The 17,267-nt window shown below is 37.0% G+C and overlaps 1 protein-coding gene and 1 long non-coding RNA gene across 3 annotated transcripts; both read left to right on the top strand.

The window, feature by feature from the left end:
• Positions 1 to 377: 377 nt before the first annotated feature.
• On the top strand, positions 378 to 1,296 carry LOC112556324. Its single transcript, XR_003097706.1, has 2 exons — positions 378 to 719; positions 1,194 to 1,296. It is a non-coding gene; the product is annotated as an uncharacterized LOC112556324 (long non-coding RNA).
• A 7,547-nt stretch (positions 1,297 to 8,843) lies between these two features.
• Positions 8,844 to 16,959, top strand: LOC112556304 (E3 ubiquitin-protein ligase TRIM33-like). 2 transcript variants are annotated; one of them, XM_025225169.1, is made up of 6 exons: positions 8,844 to 9,658; positions 10,648 to 11,750; positions 12,280 to 12,426; positions 13,429 to 13,584; positions 14,598 to 14,777; positions 15,149 to 16,959. In XM_025225169.1, exons 2-6 carry the CDS (start codon positions 10,662 to 10,664, stop codon positions 15,179 to 15,181), a joined length of 1,605 nt encoding a protein of 534 aa, XP_025080954.1. In that variant the 5' UTR covers positions 8,844 to 9,658; positions 10,648 to 10,661; the 3' UTR covers positions 15,182 to 16,959. The 2 variants fall into 2 exon arrangements, with proteins under 2 accessions (XP_025080954.1, XP_025080955.1); XM_025225170.1 differs by having other exon boundaries at positions 8,844 to 9,717.
• The last annotated feature ends 308 nt before the right edge of the window (positions 16,960 to 17,267 follow it).

Genomic DNA, 17,267 nt, shown 5'->3' with positions numbered 1-17,267 from the left:
CAGTCCGTCCTTCCATTTATATTTTTATTATGTGGAATTAATAACTTTGCGTTACATCATGATCAATTTGTATAGCCTGATTGCTTAAAACCTGTGATGTTTTGATCAAAACAGGTGTGGTGCACAGCATTTTATCGCATCATCAATTGTTTCGTTTACCAGGTAACGTTATTGAAATTTGTGTGCCTGTTTGATGCGCTGTTCATTTATCAACCTGCTGCAAAAGACAGTTTAATTAATTTGCTCATCAAGACCCGAACGGCCGACAATCCATAGTCCGCGCGCTTTGGTATCGAGAGTTGCTGCCTCCTGGCGAAGACAAGACGTCAGATGGCAGCACTCCGCACAGTAGTCGATATCCGGTGCGCGGAATTCTTTTTCCCACCTGAAATAAGGGGGGCGGAAATTCAGCCAATCGGAGTGCACGCAAAATATGCCATAAAAGGTCAGTGTAACCCAAACCTGTCCACTGCGATAACTGTACGATTACTAAAATCAGATCAACACAGCGGCGTTAAGTATAAGTCTGGCGATATTATAAGTTTTTTGAGTATACTTTTTATGCGAGATTCATTCAGCCTCTTCAACTGTTTCACATTGTGTATCACGTGATATTCATCCGTGTTGTTCATTGACGTAGATAGGATCTACGTTCATGGTGTTGTTTGCTGCTTAATGTTTACAGAAAGGGTTCTGATCGGATTGTTTTAATAACGAAGGTTAGTTTGGTCTTGATCTCATTGTTTATCAATAAAACTCTACCTTAGCTACTCGACATATAGAGAACAGTAACTGTAATCAAGCATAAATAATCAACTCGAGGTGTCAACGTAACCATGAATCTAGCTGTGATTAAAATCGATCGTGAATTAGTTGTCGATTGGCAACTGAGCGAGTCCAGTCCTCAAATTACAGTAGCCCAACTTTGTAAGTCCCTATATAATACCTGCATGAACGTTTTGGTGATAAAATGAGATATTAACGTCTGTGTACTAGATCAATTGTGCCAACGATTGAAAACAGTTATGTGTGCAGCATTCAGTGAATGAACTAATATTTTTTTAGCATGTTCATTGTTTTGTTAGGCTTTTTTAAAATAAGAACAACAGATATAAATTCGACCTTCCCTGTTTGGGTTTTCTAAGATTCCTTATTTAAAGATAGTTTACAATGTGTATGTGGTAATCATGCAGGTCCATTCAAGAAGATGCCAGATGGAAATTATGGAATCTGCGTTGAACTTGTCATGAGACAAAAGCAGTGTTGTAAATTATCTTGCATGTAAAAAAAAAAAAAGGTTTGAAATGTAAAATGGTGGCCTTGCAGTCAACTAAAATAAAAAAATTAATATTTGGCCGGTTGGTAAATTCTTAAAACAATTAACAAAGTTGGCTGTGAGAGACTCGTTTCCAAGGAAGAGCACTTATTAAGTGGAAAGAAATACCTTAAGCTGAAATTTTAAATTATAAGCGTAATATCCATATTGTACTTTTCTCATGAACATTTTTAAGACTTTTTGGCAGCGTGGTTCTATGGGTGTATAACATTTGCTGCAACACCCGAACACAATTTTATGTACAATTAATCTTCTCATACCACGTTATCATGCATAAAATAAACCACTTTTGTTGTTATGCATATATATTTTTATATTTTAGTCACTGTAATGATGCGTAATTTGATTACAGATATTATGATGCAACATTTTTATTTTCTTACAAAAGTGACACTGATGGAATGTAGATCATTTATTATGACAAAGTTCATGATCTAAGTTTTGTTTTATCTATTGCTTTGTATTTTGTATCTGCATCTCAGTAGTTTGTTTTCTTGCATTAGCATTTCATCAGCAGATTTTAATCTATATCATCTTACTGTTATTTTCTCTCACAATTTGCTGTCAAGATCCAACTTTACCAACAAAGTTTACAGAAATTTAATAAACAACCAAACATATATACATTTTTCCATGTGTTTATTCTATATTCATATCTAAAATCTAATAGTTCTTTACACAGTGCAATTATACGAAGAGCATTTAAATTACAAGCTTCTATATGTACCTTTATACGCATCAAATATTTGGATCCACTTGTGGAGTTTGTCCAAAAAAGTCAAACTACAATCGTCTCATGCAAAATATCATTTAACATTTTTGACAGATGTGATCACCACAGTGATAATTTAACATTTATATAGAACTTTTTGAATAATCTGTTCAGAGCACTTCAAAGTAATGATATACAGAAGTCAAGTAATTAACCAACAACCATACACCCATATTCACGCTTAACATACATGCTCACTTCTACAACAGACACCTGCTCATACACAAAGGAAGTACAGACACGTGTTATGCATGCTCATGGTCAGGAAAGGTTTTAGTGAAGTCGCTGATCTGAATAGACACGTTTTGAATTTAGACTTAAAGTTACTAAGATATGATATGATACAATATTGTTTTAATGATTAAGGCTTCTGGCCCTATTTCATGGGTGGCAGGGGGTTACTGGTGTTTTACACCAAGCCAGCAACTAAGGCTATATATTACGGCAAAGGCAGCCAGCGACTAAGGCTATGTCATGGCAAGGCAGTCAGCCCTGAAAGCAGATGCCACATGCAGCATGCCCGAGACGAGAGATGAAACACAGAATAGCCAACTACACTGTATTAGTGAAAGGCATTATTTCAAGGGGGGTACCAATTGATAATACACAATGTATAATACATTAATTTAATCATGAGCGCCTTCTACTGGTGCATGTATAATACACATGGTATAAATACAGACATACATTAACCCATAAGAATCATGTAGAATGCATTTGGTGTAAATACAGACATGCATCAAACCATTACAATCATGCATATGCATATATACACAGATATGTAAAAAGTAAATAGTCAATAGAATTATGTATAAGCACAAACATGCACAGGTACAAGTATGGGTATGCATTAAACCATTTGACACCATACAGTTATGTAAACACACCGGTACAAACACTAATATTAATCATAGGTCATCCTGTAATCAAAATTTATTAACTTGTATGCCCATTCTAAACTTTACCAATCTCTTATGCCTCTGCCTTTCAGCCACACAAGATATGCTTAAAATAATATTATTGAATGTATTATATGGAAAATATCTTGAAATGCTTTGAATATCATGTTACTGCTGGTGGTGACAGCTAGTCTACCAGTCTGTTTCAGGATTTGTAATAAATTTATCATCTCCAGCGCCTTGACATTCCTTTACCATGGCAAAATCATATTTATACAAAGATATATTTATACAAAGAAATCATATAACCATGTTAACATGTTCTCTTGTTTTGTTTGTGTAGTAGTGATATCATTAAATAGGCTTTCCTCTGGATTCTTCACTGTGCCATTCTTAGCAGATGGAACAAATATCCAATATACCGGACTGATGCATTAACAAAAGAAATCTACCATGTCTGCAAGTTAGATGTTCCTGTTCCGACAGTCTAGATTTTAATTACATTATGTTTGAAATTGCTAAAAACATTCTTTTCTTTTAAACCACTTCTTAGTAACACATTTCATAGTTTCTTAAAATCATATCAAACGCCTGACAAAAGTCTATGAAAGCAACTCACAGTTTTTTATGAGTAAGTAGCTGCTTCTGAATTAAACCATTGTTTAGTAGGGACAGGACATACAGTTGAAGGTTTTAGAAGCAGTTAAGTTGTCTTTAGACATCTCACTATTTTATGGTTGTCTTTTTTCCTTTTAAAACAGTTTTTTTTTGTAGTTTCCTTGTTTTACAGATATTTCTTTCTATCTTCATCAGATGTGATGTGCAAAATTTCTTCAAAAACAATGGTTAAAGTAACAGTATCAACTAATCTTAGAAAAGCTATGTTTACTTTTTGAATGAGTTCCTCCAGGGATGTATTTTGCGACACACAATGTTTTAAGCTGTGAGGTGCTTTTCGTCTTTTAGTAGGTAAACAAAGCCCTGAAAGTGAGGAGAAATTCCTACTTTTACCTTTCTCATGGCAAGCTTGTATCTCGCCTTCAGATGGCTTTTTCGGACGGCCTGCACCATGCCTTTTTAGACCAGGCACAGCACGTTGTCTCCTCTGCAGAGATGTAGGCTGAATGCCAATTCGCTTATTAGAGATTATTTTCTTTTTCCTGTAGGTAGACTAACTCCAGTGTACTTTCCAAAGGTATGGAAAGCACTTACCAAATGTGTATCAGTTTTAATTTTGTGCAAGGTTTGCATAAAAAATGCCTTTAAACCAGCACCAAATGTAACAGGATCAGCTGCAAGTTTTTGCTCACATAATTTATGAAAGTCTTGTATGTCTACCAACAAAGAAGCTGAATCATAAACTTGTTCTTTATCTGTGATATGTTCATTGTGACTAATGTTGTCTATGTCTGCTGCTTCCTCTGTATCTAAAATACATTCATTTTCAGCAGCTTGATCAGCTTGCTCAGAGGTGTGTTGTTCTCTTAAAGCTCCCATCTCCTTTCTATTCACTTCACACCCATCCTTGATTCGTAACGGTTGAAACCAGTCGAGAGGATGGTTTTCCCAGAACCAATGTAACATAAAAGCTGTTGCATTTCAGGGCTCTTTTCTGGAATGAAATTAAAAGATGTCAGCCCTAACTGCTGGCAAATACTTGCCTGGTGCTTGCACGGCCCTCCTGTGCATCCAGCTTTGCACGTGCAAGCACCTATTGTCATATTAACAACATATGTTTCAGCTATATTTTCTGAACTGGAAACTTCATATATGGTATCCCCAATCTGAACAATGTTCTCAATGCTGTGAAAATTGGACATCAAAATCGTGACTGTTTAACTTGACTGAGAATGTTATTGGATATGTCTATGCACTTTCTTTCGTAGTGTGCTTCCATGTGATGTACAATGAAATCCAGCAACTGCTGTACATTGAATGCTTTAGTTCTGTTTAATATTTTTTCTTTAAGTACTAGCATTGCTGCCTCAGCAAAATTATTGGTGTTGTTTCTACGAATGGGCAGGTCATCTCTATAACACACAGCCCATTCATGTCTTCTGTGAAACAAATTATTAACATACTCTAAAAATGTATGATAATTCTTTGCTTTTTCATGCTGAAGTGCCTCATGAAATTTTTCATTAAGGTCATCTTCAGTAGAGGCATAAATAAGTTTTTTTATCAAAAAAAAAAGTTCTGGTCTATCAGTCTTTGAGATGCCATTTTTTTGCAAAGATATCGCCAAGCGGCTTGCAGAACGTGAAAAATACATAACAACAACACAGATGATGGAAAAACATCATGGATGGCAGCTCTCTCTGCCCTGCTATCATCTGTCATAAAAATGGCAGGTCCATTTCTGCCTCTTCCACAAAACCATCACTGCTACAAGGTTACTGAGGAGATGTAAGGCATGTTTGATTGTTTCCCGAGACTCACTCGTTGTAACAATGACTCCCAGTGGAAGTCCTCCAGCACAACTGTGCGTCAACAAAAGAAACACCCTGCAATGGTTCTCGGTCTAAATTGCCAGTAGCATCTATGAAAACCATTTCTGAGCTGTGTTTCAAATATTTATGCACCCTGTGCATCAGTGGTGTGCATATGAAACAACTACTTGGTCATCCGGAGTGATGTCCATTACAACATATTTTTTGGTGGCTGTGTTCACTGACGTGCAAAATTCTCTCTGTGCCAGTTCTATCTCTAATTGTTCAACAAATTCTTTCAGCTGAGGAATTTGGGACTCGCCTCTGGTCTCACCATATCTTTTCCTTTCCAAGTTTGTAGTACACCTGTTGTTGAAAAAGGTATGGAAACCAGTTTAAAAAGAAGCTCAAGTCACGTTTGCATTATGTCAAAAATTGAGAACTAGATTTCAACTGCCTATTAGTTAAATATTTGTTTATATATTGATTAAATCAAATGAGTCTCCGTTGTGCTGGCTGGAACAGACTATAAATCAGTACAAGAAAAAAGGGAGAAAGCTTTGGCTTTACATTATACACAATGATATTGACAATGTCATGCACGGCCTTGTGGTTTTCTTACACCATATGTGAAAATGTTTTTTTTACTCCTTTATAATATCTTTCGTTTGAGTTACATACTTTTTACGTCTACTTTTGTCTAGATATTAGTGTAAACTTCCTCAACTGACAAAAAGATTCATAGAAAAATTTACCTGTATACATAATCTCGATCAGGACATACAGCTCTGTCAGCAGAGATGTAAACATAATCATCACCATGTTCCAACTGTAGGTCATATTTATACATTTCTAAAGCAGCACTTGTGCATAGCCCTGTAACATCAGCTGTTCTAGACGTAACTTTGTTGTTTCGACACATCTCTATGCTTGATAGCTGAGGCTGCAATGATGGCATGGTTGTGACAGTGATTTATGTGTACGAGGGCAGGATAATCTGCTCGATGACTGTCTGATGACCTATAAAAACAGATAAAGAAATGCAAAACAGTTTAATATGATACATAAAACAAAAAGACATGTACACATATTAAATAAAAGGAGAAACAAAAATACAAGTAAAACAAATGACAAAACATTATTTTACAGAAGTATCTATGTTTGAGTGTTTGAGAAAGTATGTCAGCCACATTTAATAGGTTGTTACTATAGTTTTGTGCACGCAATTCTTTTCAAAAGGAGCGCTAGTCCTTACCTGCTTTTCTTTTGAAGCCATCAGAATCAAAAATGTTCGTCTGATAAAGTGTCAGACATGTTGTGGCAGGGCAATTAGTATTCTTGAGCCTTTCCGAGCATCAGCAGTTGATGATCTAGGCTGCGTCGAGTGCTGACACCTGTACATCACCTAGATAAAACAAGACCACAAAAGAACAACAAAAGTATAATCCCGAGTCTTTGTGCTTTGCAAAGTCCATTTAGAACCTTGATATTCATGAATATAATGTATTGTCTCGGCCCCAAAATATTTATATTATGGTAGCCCCAGATGGTATTTGATTCTAGAACTCACAGTTGTTAACAAGTGCACTTAATTATTACACTTAATGAGTATAGCATTCTATCAAAATTAAGACTAAGCTGACCAAGATTAAAAATTGCAAATACTGTTTGTTCAGTGGTAATGACCTAATGTCTAATGTGATGTATTAAAAGACTACACATTTGAAAGGACAGAATATATCAGTATGGCAAAAGTGTTCATCTCAATACCTATGAGTTGTCTATGAAATGCAAATGACAATCATTAATATTACCTTGTACATGATCTTAGTTGACAGAGAAGGGTGTGTTCTTTTGATTCTCAAAGTAACTTTTGAAGACTCCTGAAAGCTGTTCTTCCACTTTTGCACATCATCTTTGGAAAACAGGTTAATTCTCACAGTAGCCTCAAAATGATCATTAGCACCACTGGTCACACAAAATTTGCAGATAAGGTGCTGATATCCTTCAGGTAATAAATCCTAAGACAATATGAGAAATAAATCAGATATATTTATGGATACTATTGGGAGAAAGTAATAATGGAATTCTAGCAACAGCACACACTTTTATGAAATTGTCTGAGCATCCTTCTCGTTTTTAGACATATCTACTGCAATATTGTTGATTGTTTTGGACTTCAAACACAGAAACCCTTGGCCAAACAATCAGTCCAAGTTTATTCCAACTACAGCAAATATCATTCTGCCAAATATCTGATTGGGATCACACCATAAGGTCAATCAGCTACATTTCTGATGCATTTGGTGGCAGGGCTTTAGACAAACACTTAATTCAAAATACTTCTTGTTGTTCAATTTAATACCAGATGATATAAGTATGGCCGACAGGGTTTAAACATTGAAGATGAAGTTCTTTTTTTTATCAAGCTAAATTATTAATTCCAGACTTTCTCCATGGGAAAAACAGCTACATTAAAGTTGAAACTTAAGTTGAAAACATGAGAAAAATAGCCTCTGTACAAATTCATATTAAGAGAGTTATAGCTTTGTTCACAAAAGGTTTGGCATTTTGCAGTCTAAACTCCCTATAGACCTGATGACAATAAAGCCTGGTGATGATAATCCAGTCATAGACAAAATAGTTCAGCTTTGTTGCTGCATTGTAAATTTACATAAATCCCTAGTGCCTATTGAGTATAGTCATAGTGCAATATTTCTTGAGTTTGAAGTCTGGATTTATTTTCAGAGTGCATGTATTTGCTCAGAAACTAATTCAGAGCAATATTGATGCCAGAACTTTTTGTGGATTTTAGATTACCTGACTAATAGATCTCTTTAGTAATCATATCAGTGATATTTATTATTCAAATTGGGATTTTGACATGTTCCTTCTTAGTCGGTAATGATGTTTTATATAAAGTTATGTTCTGTCAGCAGACATAAAAATTTCCTGAAAAGGTTATTAAATATGTATTTCAATGTGCAGAAGTTATTAAAAAATATAAAACCAATTATTTACAACACCTTGGTATTGTTTCTATGACTGGCATACATATTGATAATTTCAATATATACGATTAGTATACAATATGCAACTATTGCAGAAGCTCTGATTACTAACTTAAGAAAAAATCACATACCTTTAGCTTCGACAGTGTTTCAGTGTCCTGCTCACAGAAATTTGAGCACGAAGAGCAAATTTCCGTCGGCATTGCTTTGACGTGTATTTACTTTTTTAGCAGACGATCAAACACCCACTCGCGCAGGGATATCAAACAAATATGAATCGTTGAAGTGAGGTCTGCTCATGCGTAGAAACTATGGATCTTCTAGTGTTGTTGAATGAATTAGCAGACATTTTCGTGTATTTTTCTAAATCCAAACAATAATAAAGCGTGAGTTGTATGTGTTTAGCCTTTTCATGTTTTTTTATTTAAATTTGACGTGTATTTACTTTTTAGCAGACGATCAATCTCCCACTCGCGCAGGGATATCAAACAAAAATAGTCCACTATCCACATCACTTGCAAACTATAATAATTGGAACCTAAAAGTTTGATTTGTTTATCAACTGTTAAATTTAACTTTGTAGTATTTTATTTCTTGTTAGGTTCTGTACTTTCTCTTCGCATGCCTCGCTTCAACGATTCATATTGCTTCACCGTCAACAAAACTTGGGCCTCGAGGAATATCACGTGATACACAATGTGAAACAGCTGTATAACGTAAGAGGTTGAATGGATCTCGCACTTATAATGACGTTTACATAAGTATAGTATACTAAAATGTTTCTCATATCTCATATCTCCAGACTTAACGCCGCTGTGTTGATCTGATTTTAGTAATCGTACAGTTATCGCAGTGGACAGGTTTTGGGTTACACTGACCTTTTATGGCATATTTTGCGTGCACTCCGATTGGCTGAATTTCCGCCCTCCTTATTTCAGGTGGGAAAAAGAATTCCGCGACCCGCATGACGAGACGAGCTCTGTAACTGTCACGTGACCTGTGTTCATGGCGCCCACCAGGTCGTACTGATAGTTTCACAGTATTCCGGACAAGATTTCTTGACTTCTGAATCTCCACATGTGATCAGCACTACTCAAGCGTGACCGAGCCTGTTACACTGAAAGACTCTATGTAATCAAAACACGTTGATACCATCTGACGTGTGAACATTTACCGAACTCCGTCAGTGTGTTGTCAACCGCCATTTGCTGGTGAGCTGTTGCATTACACAAGAGGGTCAGGTGTTGTGCATTGACATTCATTGCTTCAGGTGTTTACTTTATATTTATATATAGACATATTTATGCGTACAAAAGCCTTTGTTTAAACTTCTCATATAGTATAAAGGTGACCATTTATTTTTAATGCGATCTACTTTCGCTTTAATGCTGTCCGTTAGGTAGATAGCTTTGAAGTATCATGTTACTGCTTATAATTTTTAATGGAAGTAATAAAACTAATGGTGATGATATTTTTTTCAATGAGCAAAAAGGTTAAGCTATATTTCAGAGTACTATAAAAGATCTAATCTACTTTTCCTTTTGTGTTTATTTTAATGTGTATAGTTCTTACGTCAGTTAGTTAAGTCCTTGTTACTCATCGAGGAGCATAAGGCCGCAACAACACCTCCCCAGCGGACTCAGTGCAGGGCAGCCCCCTTCAATTAGGCCCAGGTTGTTCCGATGTCCTTTGTCTCGCTCTCATCTGTTGTTTTCAAAGTTTGTTTTGGTCTCCCAACTCTCCTCTTCTCCTGAGGATTCCAGTCAAGTGCCTGCTTTTCAATGGTGTCAGCTGGTTTGTGCAGGTTGTGTCCTATTTGTGCTCTTTGATGTCTTGGCTAGTGATATTCTGGTTGGTTCTTCTGCAAAGGCTGCTTTTGGAGATCTTATCAAGCTATCTTATTACCAGAATAAGGCGCAGGCATTGATCTGGAAGGGTCTGGAACTTATTGTTAATGAGTAACATATCAACAAACTTCGAAGCAAAAATAGATTGTCACTGATATGTAACATGAAAAATTGAACTTGAACAACGTGAAGTAAAGAACTTAAAGAGAAAAACGTCCATAGAAAAAAGTAGATACAGGCAGAAGCAAAGGTGTAAACAGTTTCATAGTTTGGTGTGGTTAACCACATAATTTGCCTTTTTCTTTGCTACAGCTTGCAGAAAGAGGTTAAAACAACTGTTGTTTTTATTTCAGACTGGTCTTTAGCTATGGCGGCAGTAGCCCAGGCCCATGAAAGAGAGTGTCCTGTGTGCACTAATGACTTCACAACACCAAAGATTTTACCCTGTGGTCATCTCCTGTGTCGACAATGTATCATTTCATGGATGGACTCAAAATCCGACGCTGGTTGTCCTCTGTGTACCTGTCCTATAGTAGAGCAACAAGGCAATTCATCTCCAATAGCAGTTGATGTTGTCGACGCCCTGCCTACAGACTCTGTGATGGAAGCGATAGTAGAAAATGCTCCCGTGCTGATGAGTGATGGCATGTGCACCGCATGTGATGACCTCAAAGCTGAGTACGTCTGTGTGCACTGTTTAGAAAAAATGTGTCCATCGTGTATGAAGATACACAAGAAGATGATAGCTACCCGCAGTCACGATGTGGAGAGTGTCAGCACTGTGACACCTGAACGTCTGGCTGCCAGTCGCCCTGCACTGTGTGCTGAACACGTCACCGAGAAGGCGGAGTTGTTTTGTGTTGATCACAACCTTGCTATCTGTACATCATGTTTTTCTAACAAACACAGGGCCTGCCTAGACATCAAGTCTCTGGATGAAAAAATGAAGTCAGCTGAAGACGCATTAAATTCATTGAGAGAAAAGTTGCTTGAAGCAGGGGATAACCTGAAGCAAGAAATAGTCAACCTAAATGTGCGCGTGCAAACAGCGGATGTCACTGAACAACAAAACATGGCGCTGGTAGACAAGACTTGTGACCAACTTCAGAAGATGGTGGACGAGTGTCGGAAACAAGTGAAGAAACTGATCAGTGATTCTGTGTCAAAGTTCAAGAAATCCTTGTGTGACTTCAAAATCGAGCTGGAAAAACGTTTAGGGAAAGTGACGTCACACAAACATCTCGTGACGCGAGCCACAACAGTCAGACCACGTCCCGCGCTGATACACGCAGCCCAGACTCTGACAGACAGGGTCAACAGCCTTGACCTCAGTGATGACTTGGAAGCAGAGCCTTGGGTGAATCCATCGCCAGAAATAACGAAATGTTGTGACGATGTGGTGACAGATATAAGCGATGAGCTAATAGGCTTGAAAGGACTGCTTATCGTTGATGAAGTAAGAAATCTTCTCAATTTGGCTTATGTGCAGCATGATGTTTTTTTTTAACATGTAACATTGTGTTGATAATCTCAATTCTTTTAATGGACGGCATCATGAAGCTATTTTCACACTAATAATTAAAAATATGAAAACCTTCGTTCAGCTAAGCACAATTCGACTGTTGTCTATAAACTGTAGACAGCTGCTGGATACCAAGACCTCACCGGTCACACGCAAACTAAATACTTTTTGTTATTGTGCAAATGATGGAAACAATATTGCGTGATATGTACACCTGTAGACAAGTGTGCTATAACATCTCTTGTAGTAGTCACTGTAGTAAAACTGATGAAACAGTGAGCAATAACTTTTAATTGAACGGCGCTAATGATTATATATCTAAGAATAGGAATGATAGTAAGATGAGACTCGTGCTAATATTAACGACCTTTGATCCCAAGTGCTAAAGTATTTACCTACAATATCATATCTATTAATAGTCTTTTGATGAACATGTTTATCTTTTTCACATTTGAAATCACAGAAACCAGTCTTTGTGTTCCACGAAACCTGTGGGATCAACATTCGTCTGACGAACTTCAGAAAGACCGCACGTAAGGTTGAGCCTGATAAGTACGGCAACAATACGGTCTTTTCACGTGACGTCATGGCTGTGAACGTCTTGTATGAAGTAAGTTGTATGAGAGACTTATGATAATAATAAATATGATGGTAATTACACTAACAAGTCATGTTGCTGGGGTTTGGGTGTAGGTGACAGTTGTTATGGTGAAAGTACATGTGTAGGTGGTGGTAGTAGTCTAGGAGTTCAGGCTCGGACGGTAGTTGAAGTTGTGGTCACGGCAATGGTGGTGGTGGAGACTATCGTTGTAGCAGTAATTGAGTAATAAAGTTACAAAAGCGGGATAAAATGTTTGTATCTTTATAATAACTAAAATCTTGAGGGGAAACTGGATTAGAGACGACAGTGTTAAAGCAGTTGTTTACAAAGTATTTGTAGAAACTACGTTTGGCAAGCAGCGACCAAAGTAAAACCACGAACTTGTATTACTGGACTGCTTGCAGGACAGTTTTTTCAGTTAACTCTCTAAGTGAGACATTAGGCTAAAAAAATATGTTAAATATTTTGTTATTCACATCTACATTAGTCACAAAAGTTATCCATTTGTAGATGACTATTAAGTAAAATTAGTTTTAATGGATGCCTTGAAATGAAAGAACAATAATTGTAATATATAACTTGTCGACCAGAATTTAAGCGGTGATTAGACGTTTATACATACATGTTGGCATAACTTATTTTATATGTCTGTTATATCGTTATATATGTTATCTTGCAACTGTATGAATTATTTAAGAATAGAATGTGTTAAGCCTGTAATATGTTTAATCTTTTTGTGGAAAATAAATGTTTATATATGAAGAAAAAATATTTTAAACTAAACAAAAGAGTTATCCGCTGTACGTATCGACGAGCCTAATCAATGAACTAGCAAAACCGAAAGCTTTGTACACACCTGCCTCGTTTTAGTAGTGAACTGGAAAAAAGATCGTCGGCTAGAGGTCCTATAATACAAGTTTGTGTGATTAGAGGAAGACTTAACCTCTAGATTATGTTTTGTTAGCGTTTGTAGTCGAGTTCACTTATCTTGTCACAATAATGTTTACACAGGTCAGAATAGACGAAATGAATACGCCAGCCGGAAGCAATCTATTCCTTGGTGTGATGAGAGTCCCTCCTACACCAGTCACTCTGCCGACGTGGTCTGAGCACCCGAAAGATTCCGTCATTCTTTGGCAAGCTGGAGTGCGCTACAAGGATATCGATGTTAGTTTCCATAGTTACAGTTGTGAGCGAATATTGTTGGTTGGTGCGACTGGACTTGTGTAGAAGAAAGTTATCCATATGAACTTTTTTGTGAGATCAGCATTTTAACGGACATGTGATGATAAATAGTTTGATTAATGTCAGTGCAAGAAATTTCGAAGATCTCGAGTCAATATGTAATCCCCTACTATTAAATAAAAATTGGTATAAAAAGTTTTAAGTTTTGACGTTCGTTGTAAAGGTGTCTATCCTTGCCCTTAATGAAGACGGTAAGATGTACACCCCAGAAATAGTGAAAGATTAGTACAAAGTGTATCATTTAGTAATAATTGCACATTGCAATGTTGCAATTGTTTTAAACATTATTTGCTTTAAATAATACCTTCACCAAAATGTTTTATACAACATGAGCATCAGACATGTTTATGTCATCTCGGCGGGGACCCCAATTCATTCGGAGACCGCGGCGTCAACGATTTATTTAGAAAAGGGGAAAACCAAATTATTATCTAGTGTACCGTTCTTATTCCTTTATGTTAATACAATGCTGAAACCTTTTATACATTGTTACCTATAGCCAACATACTACATACTTGAACTAAACCCTATAGAATCAGATTCACATATAAATGTAGTCGGGTAAAAGCAACTATTGCAATGACTGGGTAGTAAAAAAGTATCGAGGTAAGTATACAGTTAGTAGTCCGCACTGTGACTGTACTGGTCACTGGGGAAGGTAGTATATGGAGAGAGTGGCACCTGATAAGGTTCACCCTTCACGACTATCAGGAGTGATAGCAAAAATGATGGTAATGACAACGACAGTGATGATTATGATCCAGCACACAGAATTAGATATATACTAGAGGAAATTGTATATCTTTAGACGCAGTTCTAAAAGAAATTGTATTTTAGGCCTAAATGATGTGCTGTACCTTTAGTGCATCAACTGTGTAAGAATATCAAAATAATCCCGTCCCCAGCACACAATTTTACTATCTCATTTTTCACAGATCAAGACTAATGTCGCTGAAGCTCTCAAATTCCTCAAAGTCGGGAGTCGTGTTGGACTGTTGGTGGACTCATCAAACAACCTTCACTTTTACGTCGATGGAGACGACCAGGGTGTTGCAGCAAAAGATGTTCCTTATCCCTGCTTCGCAGTCTTTGACCTTGACAGCACTGTCATTCAGGTGTGAAGCTTTGGTACACGGTAGTGGAGTATGAGTTGTTAACAGTTTTTTCAACTAAGATTTCTTCTTGGTTTCCACAAATCGTTAGTTGACGAATACGACGACTAAACATTGAATTCTGATGTTGTCATTAATTCATTTTTGACTTTAAAGGTTTATCTAAATATTTATATTTTTTTATATGCACATCACTGCGGTATTATGGATAGCAGTAGAAACAAGGTATAGTGGTTGTACGATCCTTTTCCAGCTTGACTATACTGTGGTAGATATTTTATAAGACATTTATAATATTTAGATAACATTTTTATAACTAATATTACTACACACTCATCTGTCTAGCACCTGATGCATTCTTCTCGTTGTTGCAGGTGACAGCACTTCCTACTTCTGAGAGGACATGATTGTGATTATCAAACAGCGACAATAACAACAGCGATAACACTTATGTTATCTACGACGACATCGATTCTGGCAATGATTTTATTAACTCTACCCTTGTAACATTTAAAGAGAGTGCTATACGAACGTATGCGAGCGCGTGTAAACATCAACATGTAAACTTCGCTCGCCGCACGTTTTACCTTTTTCAAGAAAAAGGTCCGGCCAGCAATTAACACATTTAATGTTTTAAAAAGAAATGAATGACAATAAATGAGAAAGAAAACACTAAAACTATTCTATTGCTTACTGTCTACCCTAATAACTAGTAACTTCCCCGACATTCGACACTCCTTCCATCAGGTAATCCGATACGAGCAGTCCAGCGACTCGCTGTCCACACACACACACTATATCCAAACGAATCCCAAGCCGGTTACGTCCACACGTGTCCAGACGAGCGACACGTTAGAGCTGGAGATCAACAAAGTTCCAAGGCAACAGCCGCTGTATCCCTTGTGCTGGTGTCGTCGCTGTTCTCCTCGTCGGTAGGAAGGTGTCGTTCAGGTCTACTCGTCAGTAGATAAGTTTTAGCATCCGTTGTAATGTGATGCTGTGCGTATGTCCATAACACAGATCTCATTCTGTATACCCTGACTATATCCACTACACTCCTCCTCAGCAGACTAGGCGATGACTCAGCTCCACCTCTTATGGGATGAACGTTGGCGTCCGTTAACAATGTCGGAGGTCTTACTCCTCAAGCTGCTCTTCTCTCTCTGTCCAGGGCAACGTGACTTTGCCTAAGTTAACTTTCTCCTCTACTTCTTTTGACCAATCAGGCCATTAGCAACGCGGTAACTAGGACGACTGCTTAGCGATTCCTCGTGGGGTCCATGCCGACCAATGATAACCTCTGTACCGTGTAGTCGGCATGGCTCTCACCTCAATCGGCCGCAGTCGCCATAGTTACGCCTATGACAACTCTCCCTACGTCAAAACACATCGAATGACGTGAATAATCCGCGTGGGGATTGCGTCAGCGTTCGCGTGAGTGCTCTCCCCTGGTACTACAGACAACAAACAATTAGAACGAAAGAAATAACATTCGCTTTGAATCGCAAATCGTTACAACCCTGTGCTAGTGTTTTGAAAAAATAGATGGAATGAACTTACAAAAACAAATAATACAAATAAAAATTTTGCTCTTCACACTACCTAACAGACTAAAACAATAAACTTTGTGCTAGCTGATCTGGTGACCATTTACTTCATATTTTGTCTTATTTACTTTCATTTTTTATTTCTTCTTATGTGTGACTTGTTATAGCAAGAAAGGTCATGGTACATTTACAGGACTATATCACAAGTAGACACATTTTACTTGTTTTTCAAGCTGTTGTTTATCATGTACTTTTAGAGTAGTTGGTTTAATTGAAATGTCATATGAATTCATTACATTTTAGTTTACCACGTCCTATATAATTTTTTGTGCGGTAATTTGTATTCTATGGCGATAGACTATTTTTTGTAGTTTTGTTTTAATGACAACTTTGAGCCCAAGCTGATAAAACCAAATGAACAGTTTTAAAAATACATGTATGCTAGCAGACTACCTTATAATGTAGGTTGTTTATAAGTTTTTGGACGTTGGAGACTCATTGTAACACATATCACTCTTTTTCCATTGTATAGACATCAATGAATGAAACTTCTCATTAGTTTTATTATGTCCTCCTCTTACCTCAGTTGTCTTCTCTAGCTAATGGACTGAAGAACATAAATAAATAAAAAAATGATAATAAATACTGTAAATAGTGTGGCCATGTGTCTTTGCGGTGCGCGCTGTATGGTGTGAGGGTTAGGGTTAGGAACACCAAATTCAGGTTCTCACCACATGTTTAAATGGTTTGACATTTCTTTTCTAATTGTTTTGTAAATGGGTTTATTTGCCATATCTAGATTTTAATATTTTAAAATGTTATTGTGGATAAGAAACAGAAGGAACAAATGTGGAGAAGGTCGTCATTGGCGAGATCATCCTGTATTCACTTGCACTCAAAAGGTGAATACGATTGGAATTCAACACAATGAAGTTATTATTAGCCA

Source organism: Pomacea canaliculata, linkage group LG2, assembly GCF_003073045.1.
Source record: "Pomacea canaliculata isolate SZHN2017 linkage group LG2, ASM307304v1, whole genome shotgun sequence".
NCBI lineage: Eukaryota > Metazoa > Mollusca > Gastropoda > Architaenioglossa > Ampullariidae > Pomacea > Pomacea canaliculata.
This window is presented reverse-complemented; position numbering and strand designations above follow the sequence as displayed.